This window comes from Aulonocara stuartgranti (genome assembly GCF_965226115.1).
Source record: "Aulonocara stuartgranti genome assembly, chromosome: 22".
Classification (NCBI taxonomy): Eukaryota; Metazoa; Chordata; class Actinopteri; order Cichliformes; family Cichlidae; genus Aulonocara; species Aulonocara stuartgranti.
In genome coordinates this window covers 31,989,745-32,001,587 of record NC_138957.1, presented here as the reverse complement: position 1 = coordinate 32,001,587, position 11,843 = coordinate 31,989,745, and the positions used below count along the sequence as shown (strand labels likewise).

At 40.0% G+C, this 11,843-nt stretch overlaps 2 protein-coding genes across 2 annotated transcripts; both read right to left on the bottom strand.

Moving 5' to 3' along the window:
- Window positions 1-208: 208 nt before the first annotated feature.
- tap2a (transporter associated with antigen processing, subunit type a) lies at window positions 209-4,841 on the bottom strand. Its single transcript, XM_082522107.1, has 11 exons — window positions 4,248-4,841; window positions 3,670-3,784; window positions 3,442-3,572; window positions 3,122-3,327; window positions 2,766-2,963; window positions 2,536-2,664; window positions 1,972-2,160; window positions 1,705-1,878; window positions 1,368-1,527; window positions 1,060-1,196; window positions 209-571 (listed from the first exon to the last, which is right to left on the bottom strand). Exons 1-11 carry the CDS (start codon window positions 4,837-4,839, stop codon window positions 374-376), a joined length of 2,229 nt encoding a protein of 742 aa, XP_082378233.1. The 5' UTR covers window positions 4,840-4,841; the 3' UTR covers window positions 209-373.
- Window positions 4,842-5,274: 433 nt separating this feature from the next.
- Window positions 5,275-11,061, bottom strand: psmb9a (proteasome 20S subunit beta 9a). The gene is made up of 6 exons (XM_082522195.1): window positions 10,706-11,061; window positions 10,482-10,549; window positions 10,221-10,352; window positions 6,869-6,998; window positions 6,101-6,242; window positions 5,275-5,909 (listed from the first exon to the last, which is right to left on the bottom strand). Exons 1-6 carry the CDS (start codon window positions 10,754-10,756, stop codon window positions 5,782-5,784), a joined length of 651 nt encoding a protein of 216 aa, XP_082378321.1. The 5' UTR covers window positions 10,757-11,061; the 3' UTR covers window positions 5,275-5,781.
- Between the last annotated feature and the right edge of the window lie 782 nt (window positions 11,062-11,843).

The window sequence follows — 11,843 nt, the reverse complement described above, 5'->3', positions numbered from 1 at the left end:
GCACATTTAGATGAGTCTGTGATTAATTTTCTATGATGTTTTTGGAGGGAAATAAAGTAACCTTTGATCTCTCTGATTAACGATAAATGAAGGTTTATGGCTTCATACGTTTGATGTGTTAAACATTTATTCACCTTTATCAAAAGCCAGGAAATGGAACAAGATTATATCATGAAGATACATATTTAAGAAAAAAATCAAACATATGTATAATTTAATCAAAGGTTTATTACCAAATATATACAAAACACCATATATTCAATATTTACATAACCTCCGGCTCGTTCTCACACATCTGTTTGCAGCAGAGTTTTACAGACAAAGATCTCAGGACATCGAGCTTCAGCACAGACTCAGTGGTTTCTCACTGTGGTTAGTTTCCTTCAGTGAAGAGCTCCTCTTTCAGTTTGTAGTAGCTTCCCTTCATGTCCATCAGCTCCCTGTGAGTCCCTCGCTCTTCAACTTTTCCACCACTTACAACAACGATCTGATCTGCGTTCTCGATGGTCTTCAGCCTGTGAGCGATCACCAGGAGGGTCTGGTTGGGGATGCTAGCGAGGGACTGCTGAATCTGTGCAGAGGCAGAAGGAGAAAATATATTATTAGTTATAAACCTCGTGAATTATCTTTTCTATTTGAAAGCACAGACAACAAACAACAAAAAACATTTCCTATTAGTAGGACATTTTAAAAGAAATTAATTTTTATAACATTAGTTAATATAACAGAAAAATAAGAATATTTCACAGCATGTTCTGTTAAATAAATGTTTTGTTATGAAATAAATACATGTTTATGATGGGTTTCTTTCAAACATGCAAGACCAATGAGCAGATAATCAAAATGCTCTCTGATTTAGTCGCTTGCAGAAGACTGAAGACTGTTTGTGACTTTTGTAGTATTAAAGTTACAACATGTAGTCATAAGTGTTTGAGTTTAGTTGACTATTCATCATGTAGGGGTTAAAAGCACATTAAACTTTCAATTTTTGAGTCCATCTTTGAAACGTAAACCTAGAAGCTTCTGGCTGCTGGCGAGACCTTCAAATGTGCAACATACTTTATTTTCATTCTCAGTATCCAGAGAGCTGGTGATTTCATCCAGAATGAGGACCTGAGGCCGTCTGACGAGAGCCCGAGCGATGGCGATGCGCTGCCTCTCACTTTTAGCTAACTGACCTCCACCTTCACCCACCTCTGAGAAACGGACATAAAGTCACAGATTAAGTTTTAATGCAAACATATTCATATCTTATAATACAGAGTGAATCTACAATGTGCTGATGTCCCAGTGATGAAGAACTTCATGCAAAGCAGGTCTGCATGCAGCCATGAAAAACAGCCTGAGAGGAAGTTTAAACCCTGTACCTGTATCGTAGCCTTTCTCAAGCTGCATGATGAAGTCGTGGGCGTTGGCTTTCATTGCTGCGTCCTTGATTTCATCCAATGAGCAGCCTTTAAGCCCGTATTCAATGTTTTGTCTGATGGTGCCAGAGAAGAGCACAGGCTCCTGGTTCACCACAGAGATCTGTTAAACACACATAGCACATTATACATGTAGAATGAGACAACTTTCTTACGGAGACAGATTATTAATATAATGATCTAAAAATCATGTGTTTTAGTATATTTGAATAAATAGACATTTTAAAAACAGACAGGAGACGGAAGCTTTCAAAAAGCATCAGGATTCATGATGAATCACCTTCTTGTGGAGGAACTGGTGATCATAGGATTTTAGCGGTTCTTCATCCAGCAGGATTTCTCCCTGCTCAGGCTCGTAGAAACGCTCCAGCAGACTCACGCAGGTACTTTTTCCTTCTCCAGATGGACCCACCAGTGCCATCATCTGACCAGGCTTCAGCTCCAATGAAAAGTCCTGAAACACGTTATAAATGTGGTTATTCTAACAGAATAAATGGATAGGACAATCACACCCACATTAACCAACCCGCCTGTATTGCATTCTCACCTGCAGCACTGTTTTGTTGGGGTTTGCAGGATAGGTGAAGTTGAGACTCTTGAACCTGATGTGTCCTCTCAGCTGATCAGGTTGGAGTTTGCCGTCTGTGCTGACCAGAGCCTTTCGGTCCAGGTATTCGAACACTTTCCTAGCAGCCCCCACTGAGTTCAGCATGTCACCAAAGATGAAGGTGAGCGTCTGAGAGATGACAGTCTTTGGTAAATGGATCACTTAATAATAATAACAGAGATGCATGTATGTTCAATATTGCATATGATATAATATTTTGCAATCAAATACTTAAAATAGTGAAAAATGGTGTAAAAGCTTTGAACCATCAACACTTTGTCAGTCATCTGACACCGTTCTTCTGCCTGTGCTGAGGATGAGTTAAAAACCTGGTGAGGCAGCATTTAGGTTTTATGTTCCAGCAAAAAATTGTCTCCAGTTATTTTGTGATTTTGGAATTTTTGGAGCTCAGAAACTTCAATTTTGATGCTGCAGGCTAATTCACCTGAAAGTTTGTAATCACAAGTCCTGAATGATAACATAACAGAAAGCATTATGGGATACCCTGATGTTGTCTCCAAGATCTGAGTGATAGAGGATGAAGGAAACCAGGTTCCCTGTGGTCATCTGTCCCTTCTGGATGAAAAGCCGTCCATAGTATAACACAAAGACCTGCATGGCCAACCCTGTCAGCTGTATAGACACACACACCAATGCTGCTGAATACGGCAATACACAACAATTTGTACAAACACACCCTGTTCTCTAAAAGACACAAAAGACAAACATCTTACCCTTCGTGCAAGCAGGTAAACAGCCCTAACAGTGTCCCGGCGAGTTTTGATGGTGTGTGTGACCATCAAGCGGTCACCATAGCGGCAGATTTCATGCTTTTCTGTGTTAAAGCTTCGTACTACTCGGATTCCAGACACTACCTCATTTGCAGATTCATTTGCTAAAGCCATGGAGTCCTGCATAGCCAGGGTCAACCTCTGAGGAAAGCATAAAGGAGAAGGAAACAAATTTACTGTAAACCTTTGTAAATCACTCACATTTGTTTTATTTTAATTAAGGTTACGTCCATGGCATCACACACTTATGACTATGTGGATTCGGTATCAGTTTATTGTCTCTTTAAACCTGCTTTTACCTGGTAGTGTGTGTCATACATGTTCTGTAAGAGGCCAGTGATGGGAGTCTCCATCAGTACCAGGAATGTGAGCTTCCATGAGAGGTTCAACATTAGAGAGATTATGCCCAGTGTTTTAAGGAAAGTCCTCAGCAGCACGTTGGCATTCAGACACACTGTTCTTCCCATCAGGTTAGTGTCTTTAGACAACCTGGATGTGATTTCACCTGCATGGAAAATTAATAAAAGCCTTTACTGAAGTCATTCTGTCCCTCCTTGGCCTCGTCATTTTAATTTCTTCTTTACTTATTCTGTCCTTTGTGCGCACATGACAGCCTTACCTGTCTTTATGGTCTCAAAGAATCCGATTTCCTGTTGAGTCAAAGCCCCGAACAGCTTAACTTTGATTCTGCATGTGTAGGAGCTGATGGCACAAATTAAAAGACCCCCTCTGCAGCCAGCACTGACAGAACTAATCAAACCATCAATAAATTGGGGGGAAAAGTCAGTTATATATTACATTTGATTGACAGAATAAACCTGAAGAAAATACACTGTCTGCCTCTTACCCTCCCAGAGAGTAAAGGCCCATGAAGAGGAGAGCAGACAGGAAGTCATTCTCCTGGTAATTACTTCCAAGGATGTCAATGACTCTCCCAGTGTAGAAAGGGATGAACATCTCACCTGAGAAGAGATGCACAAATAAAAATCCCAAATAAAATAAACCACCATCATTGTTATCAGAATAAATTTAGTTCCAAAAACAGAATCGTAGCTCTTCAGAGGATAACATCTCCCATATTGACCATACTATTTTAAAATATGTACAATAATAAAGTTTCCTAGTGTTTAACATTGGTAAATCATGTATCATTCATTCAATCACACAAGCACTTCTAAGCTTAAGTATCTAACATTCATTCTCCGATGGATGCATCGGAGAGCAACATGGAGTTAGTATCTTGCCCAAGGATATTTGGCATGCAGACTGGAGCAGCCTGGGATCGAACCACCGACCTTCTGGTTAGTGGCTGATCCGCTCTTCCACCTGAGCTACAGCCACAACATTCTTTTCTGTGTTCAGACCCATCAGTCTTATTATCTTAGCATCACCTTTGTTAGAGATGAAGTATCACAGTATACTTACAGATGACAGCCAACGACAGGAACACAAGTCCTCCAAACAGCAGGGGATAGTCTGGTCTGAACAGTCGGACGACTCTCATGAAAAGTTCTCTCGACTTCTGTTTCTGCTCTTTACCTTCGGCCTCTTCCTCGGTGTCCGGGATGGTGATCTCCCAAAACAGCGCAGCAGCGAGCGAAGCTCCGCTGAACATAAGCCAGCAGCGCACATCTCCCAACTGGCCGCACTCGCTCTCCTCTCTGTAAAGCGCGTTGGTCCCGGTCTCAAACACCGCGGGGAGCAGACTGTGCGCAGTTATAAACCGAATCAGCAGCGCTTTGGGAACCCCGAGTGTGAGCAGGCAGACGCCGATAAGAGCCAACCAGCGGAGAGCCGCACAGAGCCAGAGACGCGTAAAGTGTCCAAAGACGCTGTGAAACACCGCAAATCCTGACGCGTAAAACAACAAAAGGTCGACAGAAAGTGATAAAGTAAAATCAACGACTTGGCGCATTGTTGTTGCTGTGATCGCTGCCATTTTTCGGCAACACTCGTCCTCAAATGACCTGCTGTGTCGCAGGACCACAGTTTTAGGTTTATGTACTTTCAGTTTCATTTTCTCACAGGATGAGGAGTTTCCCTTAAATCCAAAATGCAGAAAGCAACACCAACTGAAGCAGGACAGTGCAGGACGGTTTCTTAATATCCCTTATATGAAGTTCTTTTTTTTCTTTTTTTTACTGCACATGCAAACTAACAACCGACATTGTCCTGGATTAAACTTGCAACTGTAACATTCAGTGTATGAGACACTGAATGTTACAAAGGTTAATGTTTCCTTAGACCATAAAGCAGCCTTTAAAGATTTTTACTGTCGAGTGAAATGAAGAAAATCTGTGATTTGTTTTTGGAGAATTGTTTCTCTGACCAGAGGCCTCTCATAAAAGATGGTAACATTTCTCTGTTACTTATATTGAGGCTTCAGGAACATCCGGGGTTTCAGCCACTCCCTTATTTACAAGTGGTCAACACATGCAGATAGATTCACATATTTGATTTGGCACATATTTTTATTCCAGATGCATTCATGACAAAATTCCCACTCAGGTTTGAACCAAGGATTCTTCTTGTGTTAACCCTGTAGAGCTATGGAACATCAGGGACTCTGAATATTTTCCAAATATTACCCATTTATTGCATTAAAAGATTCAAATAATTAATCTTTAGTAAGTTTAAGAGGCTAAGGTTGCCCTTAATGATGAAGAGTAACAAAAGCAGCGGTGTAATGTATTTGTATTTTGCAGAGAAATCAAACATCATTTAATGCAAAACTTATTTTTCAATTTTATTTCATTTGATGAAACAAAAATGTAATCAACTGTAAAGACAGGGTTTTATTAACATAAAGGTTTGTTGATATAAACTTGAAATACCTTTGGATATTAGTGAGATATGCAGCAACTTGTTATTAAAGATATACCGCTCCTTAATAGTTTCATCACAGGCTGAGTTAATTGACAGTTGTGCCAAAACAGCTTCTGTGAGGACAACTAATGTGTTATTGGTCAAAGAAGGTGGGTAACTGATTTCCTAGAATCACTTTCTCCTCTGTGCCGTGTTCATCGATGGTGACGATGTAAGCCACGCCGCCGCTGGAGCCATCACGGTTCATTGCCAAAGAAAGAGCTACGAGAAAGGGAAATGAACAACACAATATTATTTTTACAATGCAAGTTATTACAATATTTACTAGCTGTAACATGACATAATAGAGTAGGTGTTGTGAGCTGTCAGTATAAGAAACATCAACTGTCTGGTTTCCCCTGAGCATCAAATCATCAGAAGCCCTGTAAAAAAAACAAAAGAAAAAATCTTACTGTTGACAACAAACTGCTGGCACTCCTGCTTGTTCATGCCTCTGCGATACTCAGCATCAACAAACCCGTAAACATACGAGCTGCCGGAGCCGCCGACTGCAAACGGTTGACGTGTCAGGAGCCCTTTCATAGTTGCAAACACCTGTAAAGGAGGGATCATATCACAAAGCAATGTCATTTATATGGATGATACCTGTAATAACATCAAGTGTGTTGGCTCATTAAGGCATCTTATTCAAAGCTCCTAGCAACAAGCAGCAGATGTTTCTGAACCATTAATGTATTAATGAAACTTTTCCCAGTGATCTTTTAAAGCAGGGGTGTCAAACTCCAGTCCTCGAGAGCCAGTGTCCTGAAACTTTTACATGTCTCCCTGCTGCAAAAACACCTGAATACAATTAGTAGGTCATTAGCAAGACTCTATAGAACTTGAGTGCATGCTGAGGTGGCAACTCCTAACCCTACTCAAGTAAATTAAAGTGAAGTAAAGTGTTTGGAAAATGTACTTGTAAAAGTACTTGTATTGCACCATGTTCATTCACTTATGAGCTGCTGCAACATGAATCAAATGGCTGACTTTGTAACTCAGCATGCACTCAAGTTCTATAGTCTTGCTAATGACCTACTAATTTTATTCAGATGTGTTGCAGCAGGGAAACATGGAAAAGTTTCAGGACAGCGCCCCTGGAGGACTGGAGTTTGACACCTTTGTTTTAAAGGCTCTATTTGTTCCTTTCAAACTGTAACCACCAACATGTGATTACTGACCTGCCCTCCATTTCTTCTGTCCCAGCCGGCAACAATCAGATGTGCTGACAGCTCCTCTCTGTATTTGTATGAGATGTTCCTCACCAGAGTGGCAGCTGAGCGAACCTGAGGGTCCTCACCAACCTCGATACTGACAGAAGAAGACATAATAATACATACTTTATGAAAATGCATCACAGCTTGTACTGTCTGGTATGCAGAGTCATACTGTCAGAATCTGACTGATGAGAAAGCAAACTGACCATTACATACACGAGACGGAAGACTATCAAAATAAAACAGGAAATAAAGCACAGTGAGACCAGACTTAGACACGTGGACTTCACACAGACCCTGGAGATAAAGACACAGACTAACCACGATATGATAATAGGAATAGCAACTGGTAAAAACAGAGATTAGAACTAAAGACAGAAATTTGGCAAGACAAGAAAACCAGACAGTAACGGACACAGAACACAGTGAGCCGGACAGACATGGGGCACAGAAGGTAAACAAACATGGCGACACAGTTGACACAATGAGACAGGACAGGACACGAAAAAGGATATTAGCATAAAAAACCAAGAACTCAAAATACCCAGAGGCACTAAGAAATACTGAACTCAAGACAGAGTAGTAATACAGAACTAGAACCTGAACATCTCTTAATTCCATAAGACTGAATCACAAATTGAAAACAAAAATACTGGGTCAAAGACTCAGGACGATGACAGAACTCTGTTGGTCCAAAGCTGGAAATCCCATGTACAATATTATAAGGAAGGATAAGTACAGTTTCTAAATATTAATTAGATAATTACCAAATCTTAGTTCTAAATGTTTCAGTGTATGGTCTCACGTGTTTTGCAAGTGTCTGCATGTATTTAGATGCACTGACATTATTAAGCCTGACAGATTCCTACACACAATACCAACATGTGGTAATATGATATATTTTATTTTCCTTTTTTCAGGCAGACCTTTACACGCTCTAATAGGCTAAATTCTAAGAAATATTCAGCATAAAAAGTTTGAAGATATTCATTAGGAAAATAGTATACTCAGTGTTAGTATTTATCATTTTTTTCACAATAATATCTAGACTTTTACTCTGAATACCATTTTAGTTTGAACAATAAAGAAACCAGAAAAAAAATGTTCCAAAACATTTACTGGAATGTAGGTGACTCAACTAAAGGTATTTAGAGTTAAAAAATATTGAGAGAGAGATTTAAACTTGTTAATTTTTAATAAGCTTATAAATCCCCAATTCCAATAAAGTTGTTGTGCATTGTAAAATGTAAATACAATCAGACAGCAATGGTTTAAAAATCTCATAGTCATATTTTACTCACAATAGAACCTATAAAATACACTAAAAGTTTAAGCCAGTTTACTGTTTAATGAAAAATATTAGCTCATTTTGAATTTGATGGCAGTAACAAATTCAAAATGAGCTAAAGTTTGGGATGGGGTCAAAAATAGGCTGGAAAAGTAAGTAGTACTAAAAAGAAAAAGCAAGAGGAACATTTTACAGCTAATAACGTAAACTGGCAACAAGTCAGTAACTTGATTGGCTACAAAAAACATGTTTTAGAGGCAGAGTTACTCAGACGTAAAGTTGGGCATACGTTCAGCAATCAGCAAAAACAAAAGTGCTGACTATTTTTTACAAATTTCAAAATAATTTTCCTAAATGTAAAATTCAAGACTTTGAATATCTCATCAGCTACAGTTCATAATATCATCAAAAAAAAGTCAGTCTGCAGAAATCTCTGTGTGCAAGGGCCAAGGCTGAAAATCAGTACTGGATACCTGTGATCTTTGGGCCCTCAGGTGGCACTGCATTAAAAACAGGCATGATTCTGTCATTAAAAAGTCACTGCATAGGCTTAGGAACACTTCCAAAAATCACTGTCTTTGAGCAGGCAGTTCACAGTGCTATCCAGAAACACAGGTGAAAGCTCTGTCACCCAAAGAAGAAGCCCTATGTGAACATGAGCCAGAAACGCCGCCATCTTCTCTGGACCAAGGATCATTTTAAATGGACTGAGGAATTGTTGAAAACTGCTCTCTGGTCAGATGAATCACAATTTGAAATTCTCTTGGGAAAACATGGACACTGGTACCTGCGGACTAGGAAAGGGACCATCTGGCTTATTACTGGCTTAGTTCGAAAGTCTGACCCTCTGATGATATGGTGCCTGTGGCGTTGGCAGCTTGCACATTTGAAAAGGCACTGTAATGGACTGATTCGTATATAGTGCTTTTCTACTGTCCTGGAGCACTCAAAGCACTTTATACAACTTGCTACATTCACCCATCACACAAGCACTTTCTTCTATACTTTAAGTGCTTTCAATTTAAACGTTCATACACATTCATACTCTGATGGAATCACCGGAGAGCAATTTGGGGTTAGTATCTTGCTGAAGAATACTGGCCATGCAGACTGGTGGAGGCAGGAACTGTTCCATTATTAGAGGTTGTGGGTGTTATCAAACTGGAGGCATAACTCACAGACACACAACACCCACCATTACTCCAGTGAGTATCCTTTATTATTTTTAATCCCCCTCCCAACAACAACCCAGCACAAACGCTCCTACCTCTTCTCATTTACCTGATACTACAGGAACCACCAACGAACCACCAACCTTCCGATTACTTATTGACCTGCTCTATCTACTGAGCTACAACCACTACAGCCACAGCTGATGATGAAACGTATACACAGATTTTAGAGGAATATATGCTCCCACGCAGACCACATCTTTGTCAGGCAAGACTTTGCATATCTCAGCAAGACAATGCTGAACCACATACTGAAGCTATAACAAAAGCGTGACTCGTAGTAGAAGAGTCTGGATGCTGAACTGACCTGCATGCAGTCCAGTCTAGCTAAAATGCTCTACCACAGAAGAATGGGACAATACTACTCTCTCAAAAGTTCAGCAGGTGCTCTCTTCATATGCCAGATGCTTACAGACTGTTGGTAAAATAAGAGGGGTAACTACACAGTGGTAAACATGGCTCTATGTTTTTTTCATATGTTCTGCAGCCATAGAAATGTGAAATGAGATAATATATTTTTAAATAGTTTACTTCCTCACTTCAATTGTGTGATGTTTTTATACACTCTATAGTGAATAACATAGTGGTTTATCAGACTTGTGAATCATTCATAATGTTTTTTCATTTAGATTTTACACAGCATCCCAACATTCTGGGTTACGGTTAGGACTGGATGCAAACAAGCTTAATCAGACTTTAAGCTTTTTTCTGTTTTACAATCTTACTATTAAATTATAACCTTACTTATGAAAGGATCACAGTGTATCAGCCTTTTTTCAGTACTTTGTGCATTTACCTGTGCACATCCAGCTGGTAGTTGACTATCTCAGCCATGGTCTGAGCGTCTGCTGCAGATCCTGACAGAGCACAGTAGATCTTATCATGGAGGGGAGACAGTTTGTTCATCACCCTGTTCACCACCGTCTCTCTGTGTGGAGGATGAAGGGAGAGATTCACATTGAAGGGTGAATATGTTAAAATAGGAGGAAGAAGGACCTGTTATCCAGGCAGAAACGGTCACACGGCGAACGCGCACATTTGCGCGGGCACGACTTACCCAGCAGACACTCGGGAATCAGACCCCAACACGACCCCACCATCATACTCTATGCCAATAATGGTTGTCTGCGAATAAAACAGGAAAAAAACAATATTCAGAATTACTTCCGCTTAATACGCAGCTGTAATGTTCGCATTTAGCCCACGAAATAAGAAAGAGCGCAGCACTGCGCACATCAACAGTCCACCAAACCTATAAAAGACATAAAACTTTCTACTTACTCCTGTTTTCACCTCCTCTGACAACCATTCTGGTGCTGCTTCTTCCAACATGCTGCTGCAGAGATAACTACACACCGACAGCAGTCTGATTCCTCACGTAAACCGAAGCGTTTGGTCGAGCAGCTCCGGTTTGATTTCACTTTTTTACGTTTTAGAAAGCCTTCGTTTATGCTTTAACTTCTATTTTTGCTACTCTTCTTTTGCTTTGATTTACCAAACGATTTCTGCAGTCAGGTTTTAGACGGACGCCATGTTTTCCCTGATAAACTCGAAATCGAAAGTTAGGCTTGTTCACCCTCAGCACTGAGCTGCACCAGTAACAGCCTGTGTTTCAGTCAGCTGAGCTTCATTGTGCTGCACGCAGTTCAGTAGGTCAACACTAAGAAAGTATTACAGCTGAACAGGGGAGCCAAAAAGGCGTATTTATACCTAAACTGTGTTCCACTCACTGTCGGTTTATGTTGTATTGTAATTTACTCCCTTTACCTCCCACATCCTGCAATGCTTTGCTGCGTGAATCTTCTCTCATCTGGAGATATTAAATTTATAAATAATTTTGGTAGGTGACTTTAATTTACATATCAGTGATCTCTCTAACTGCGCTGCCACAGAATTCCTTAACATTTTTTAATTCAGTGCAGTGTTACTGAGCCCACACATAACTATGGCCACACTTCTATCAGTGGATAAGGTTTTCACGCTTGGTTTATCTATAATATTTGCATACGTTTTGCATACGTTGTCATTTTTGACAAATTTGTTTAGTTTTATATCTTTAATGAGCACTGGGCAGCCAGACTTTCTGCTCTCCTTTCTATTATGACTGTATCCACAACCATTTTTTTCAGATATCAGTGACTTAGTTCGTTGGTTTAATAGTGTTTGTTCATTAGTTCTGGATAGGATAGCACAGTTAAAAGTCAGATCAGTTCTTCCCCTTGAATCAGTGATCACATCAGTCTCCACAGAAGACAGTGCAGAATGAATCTCCACGTTCACTACCTCCACACGAAGGAGTTACTAATCACGCTCATCCAACTCATGAGTGTGAGAACATCTTATTTTGCTAATTAGCTAATTAACTATAATAAACATAGTCCAGGGTTCTTGTTTGAAACCATAGGAGATTCCTTCTCAG

Coding starts and splice junctions, on each gene's coding strand:
- tap2a (XM_082522107.1), bottom strand. CDS start 4,839: ATGAAACTGAAAGTACATAAACCTAAAACTGTGGTCCTGCGACACAGC. Junction 2,161..2,535: donor ATCTTGGAGACAACATCAGG/GTATCCCATAAT, acceptor GTCATCTCTCAG/ACGCTCACCTTCATCTTTGG. Junction 1,197..1,367: donor TGAGAAAGGCTACGATACAG/GTACAGGGTTTA, acceptor TCCGTTTCTCAG/AGGTGGGTGAAGGTGGAGGT.
- psmb9a (XM_082522195.1), bottom strand. CDS start 10,756: ATGTTGGAAGAAGCAGCACCAGAATGGTTGTCAGAGGAGGTGAAAACA. Junction 10,353..10,481: donor GATTCCCGAGTGTCTGCTGG/GTAAGTCGTGCC, acceptor TCCTCCACACAG/AGAGACGGTGGTGAACAGGG. Junction 6,999..10,220: donor TACCAGCTGGATGTGCACAG/GTAAATGCACAA, acceptor TTCTTCTGTCAG/TATCGAGGTTGGTGAGGACC.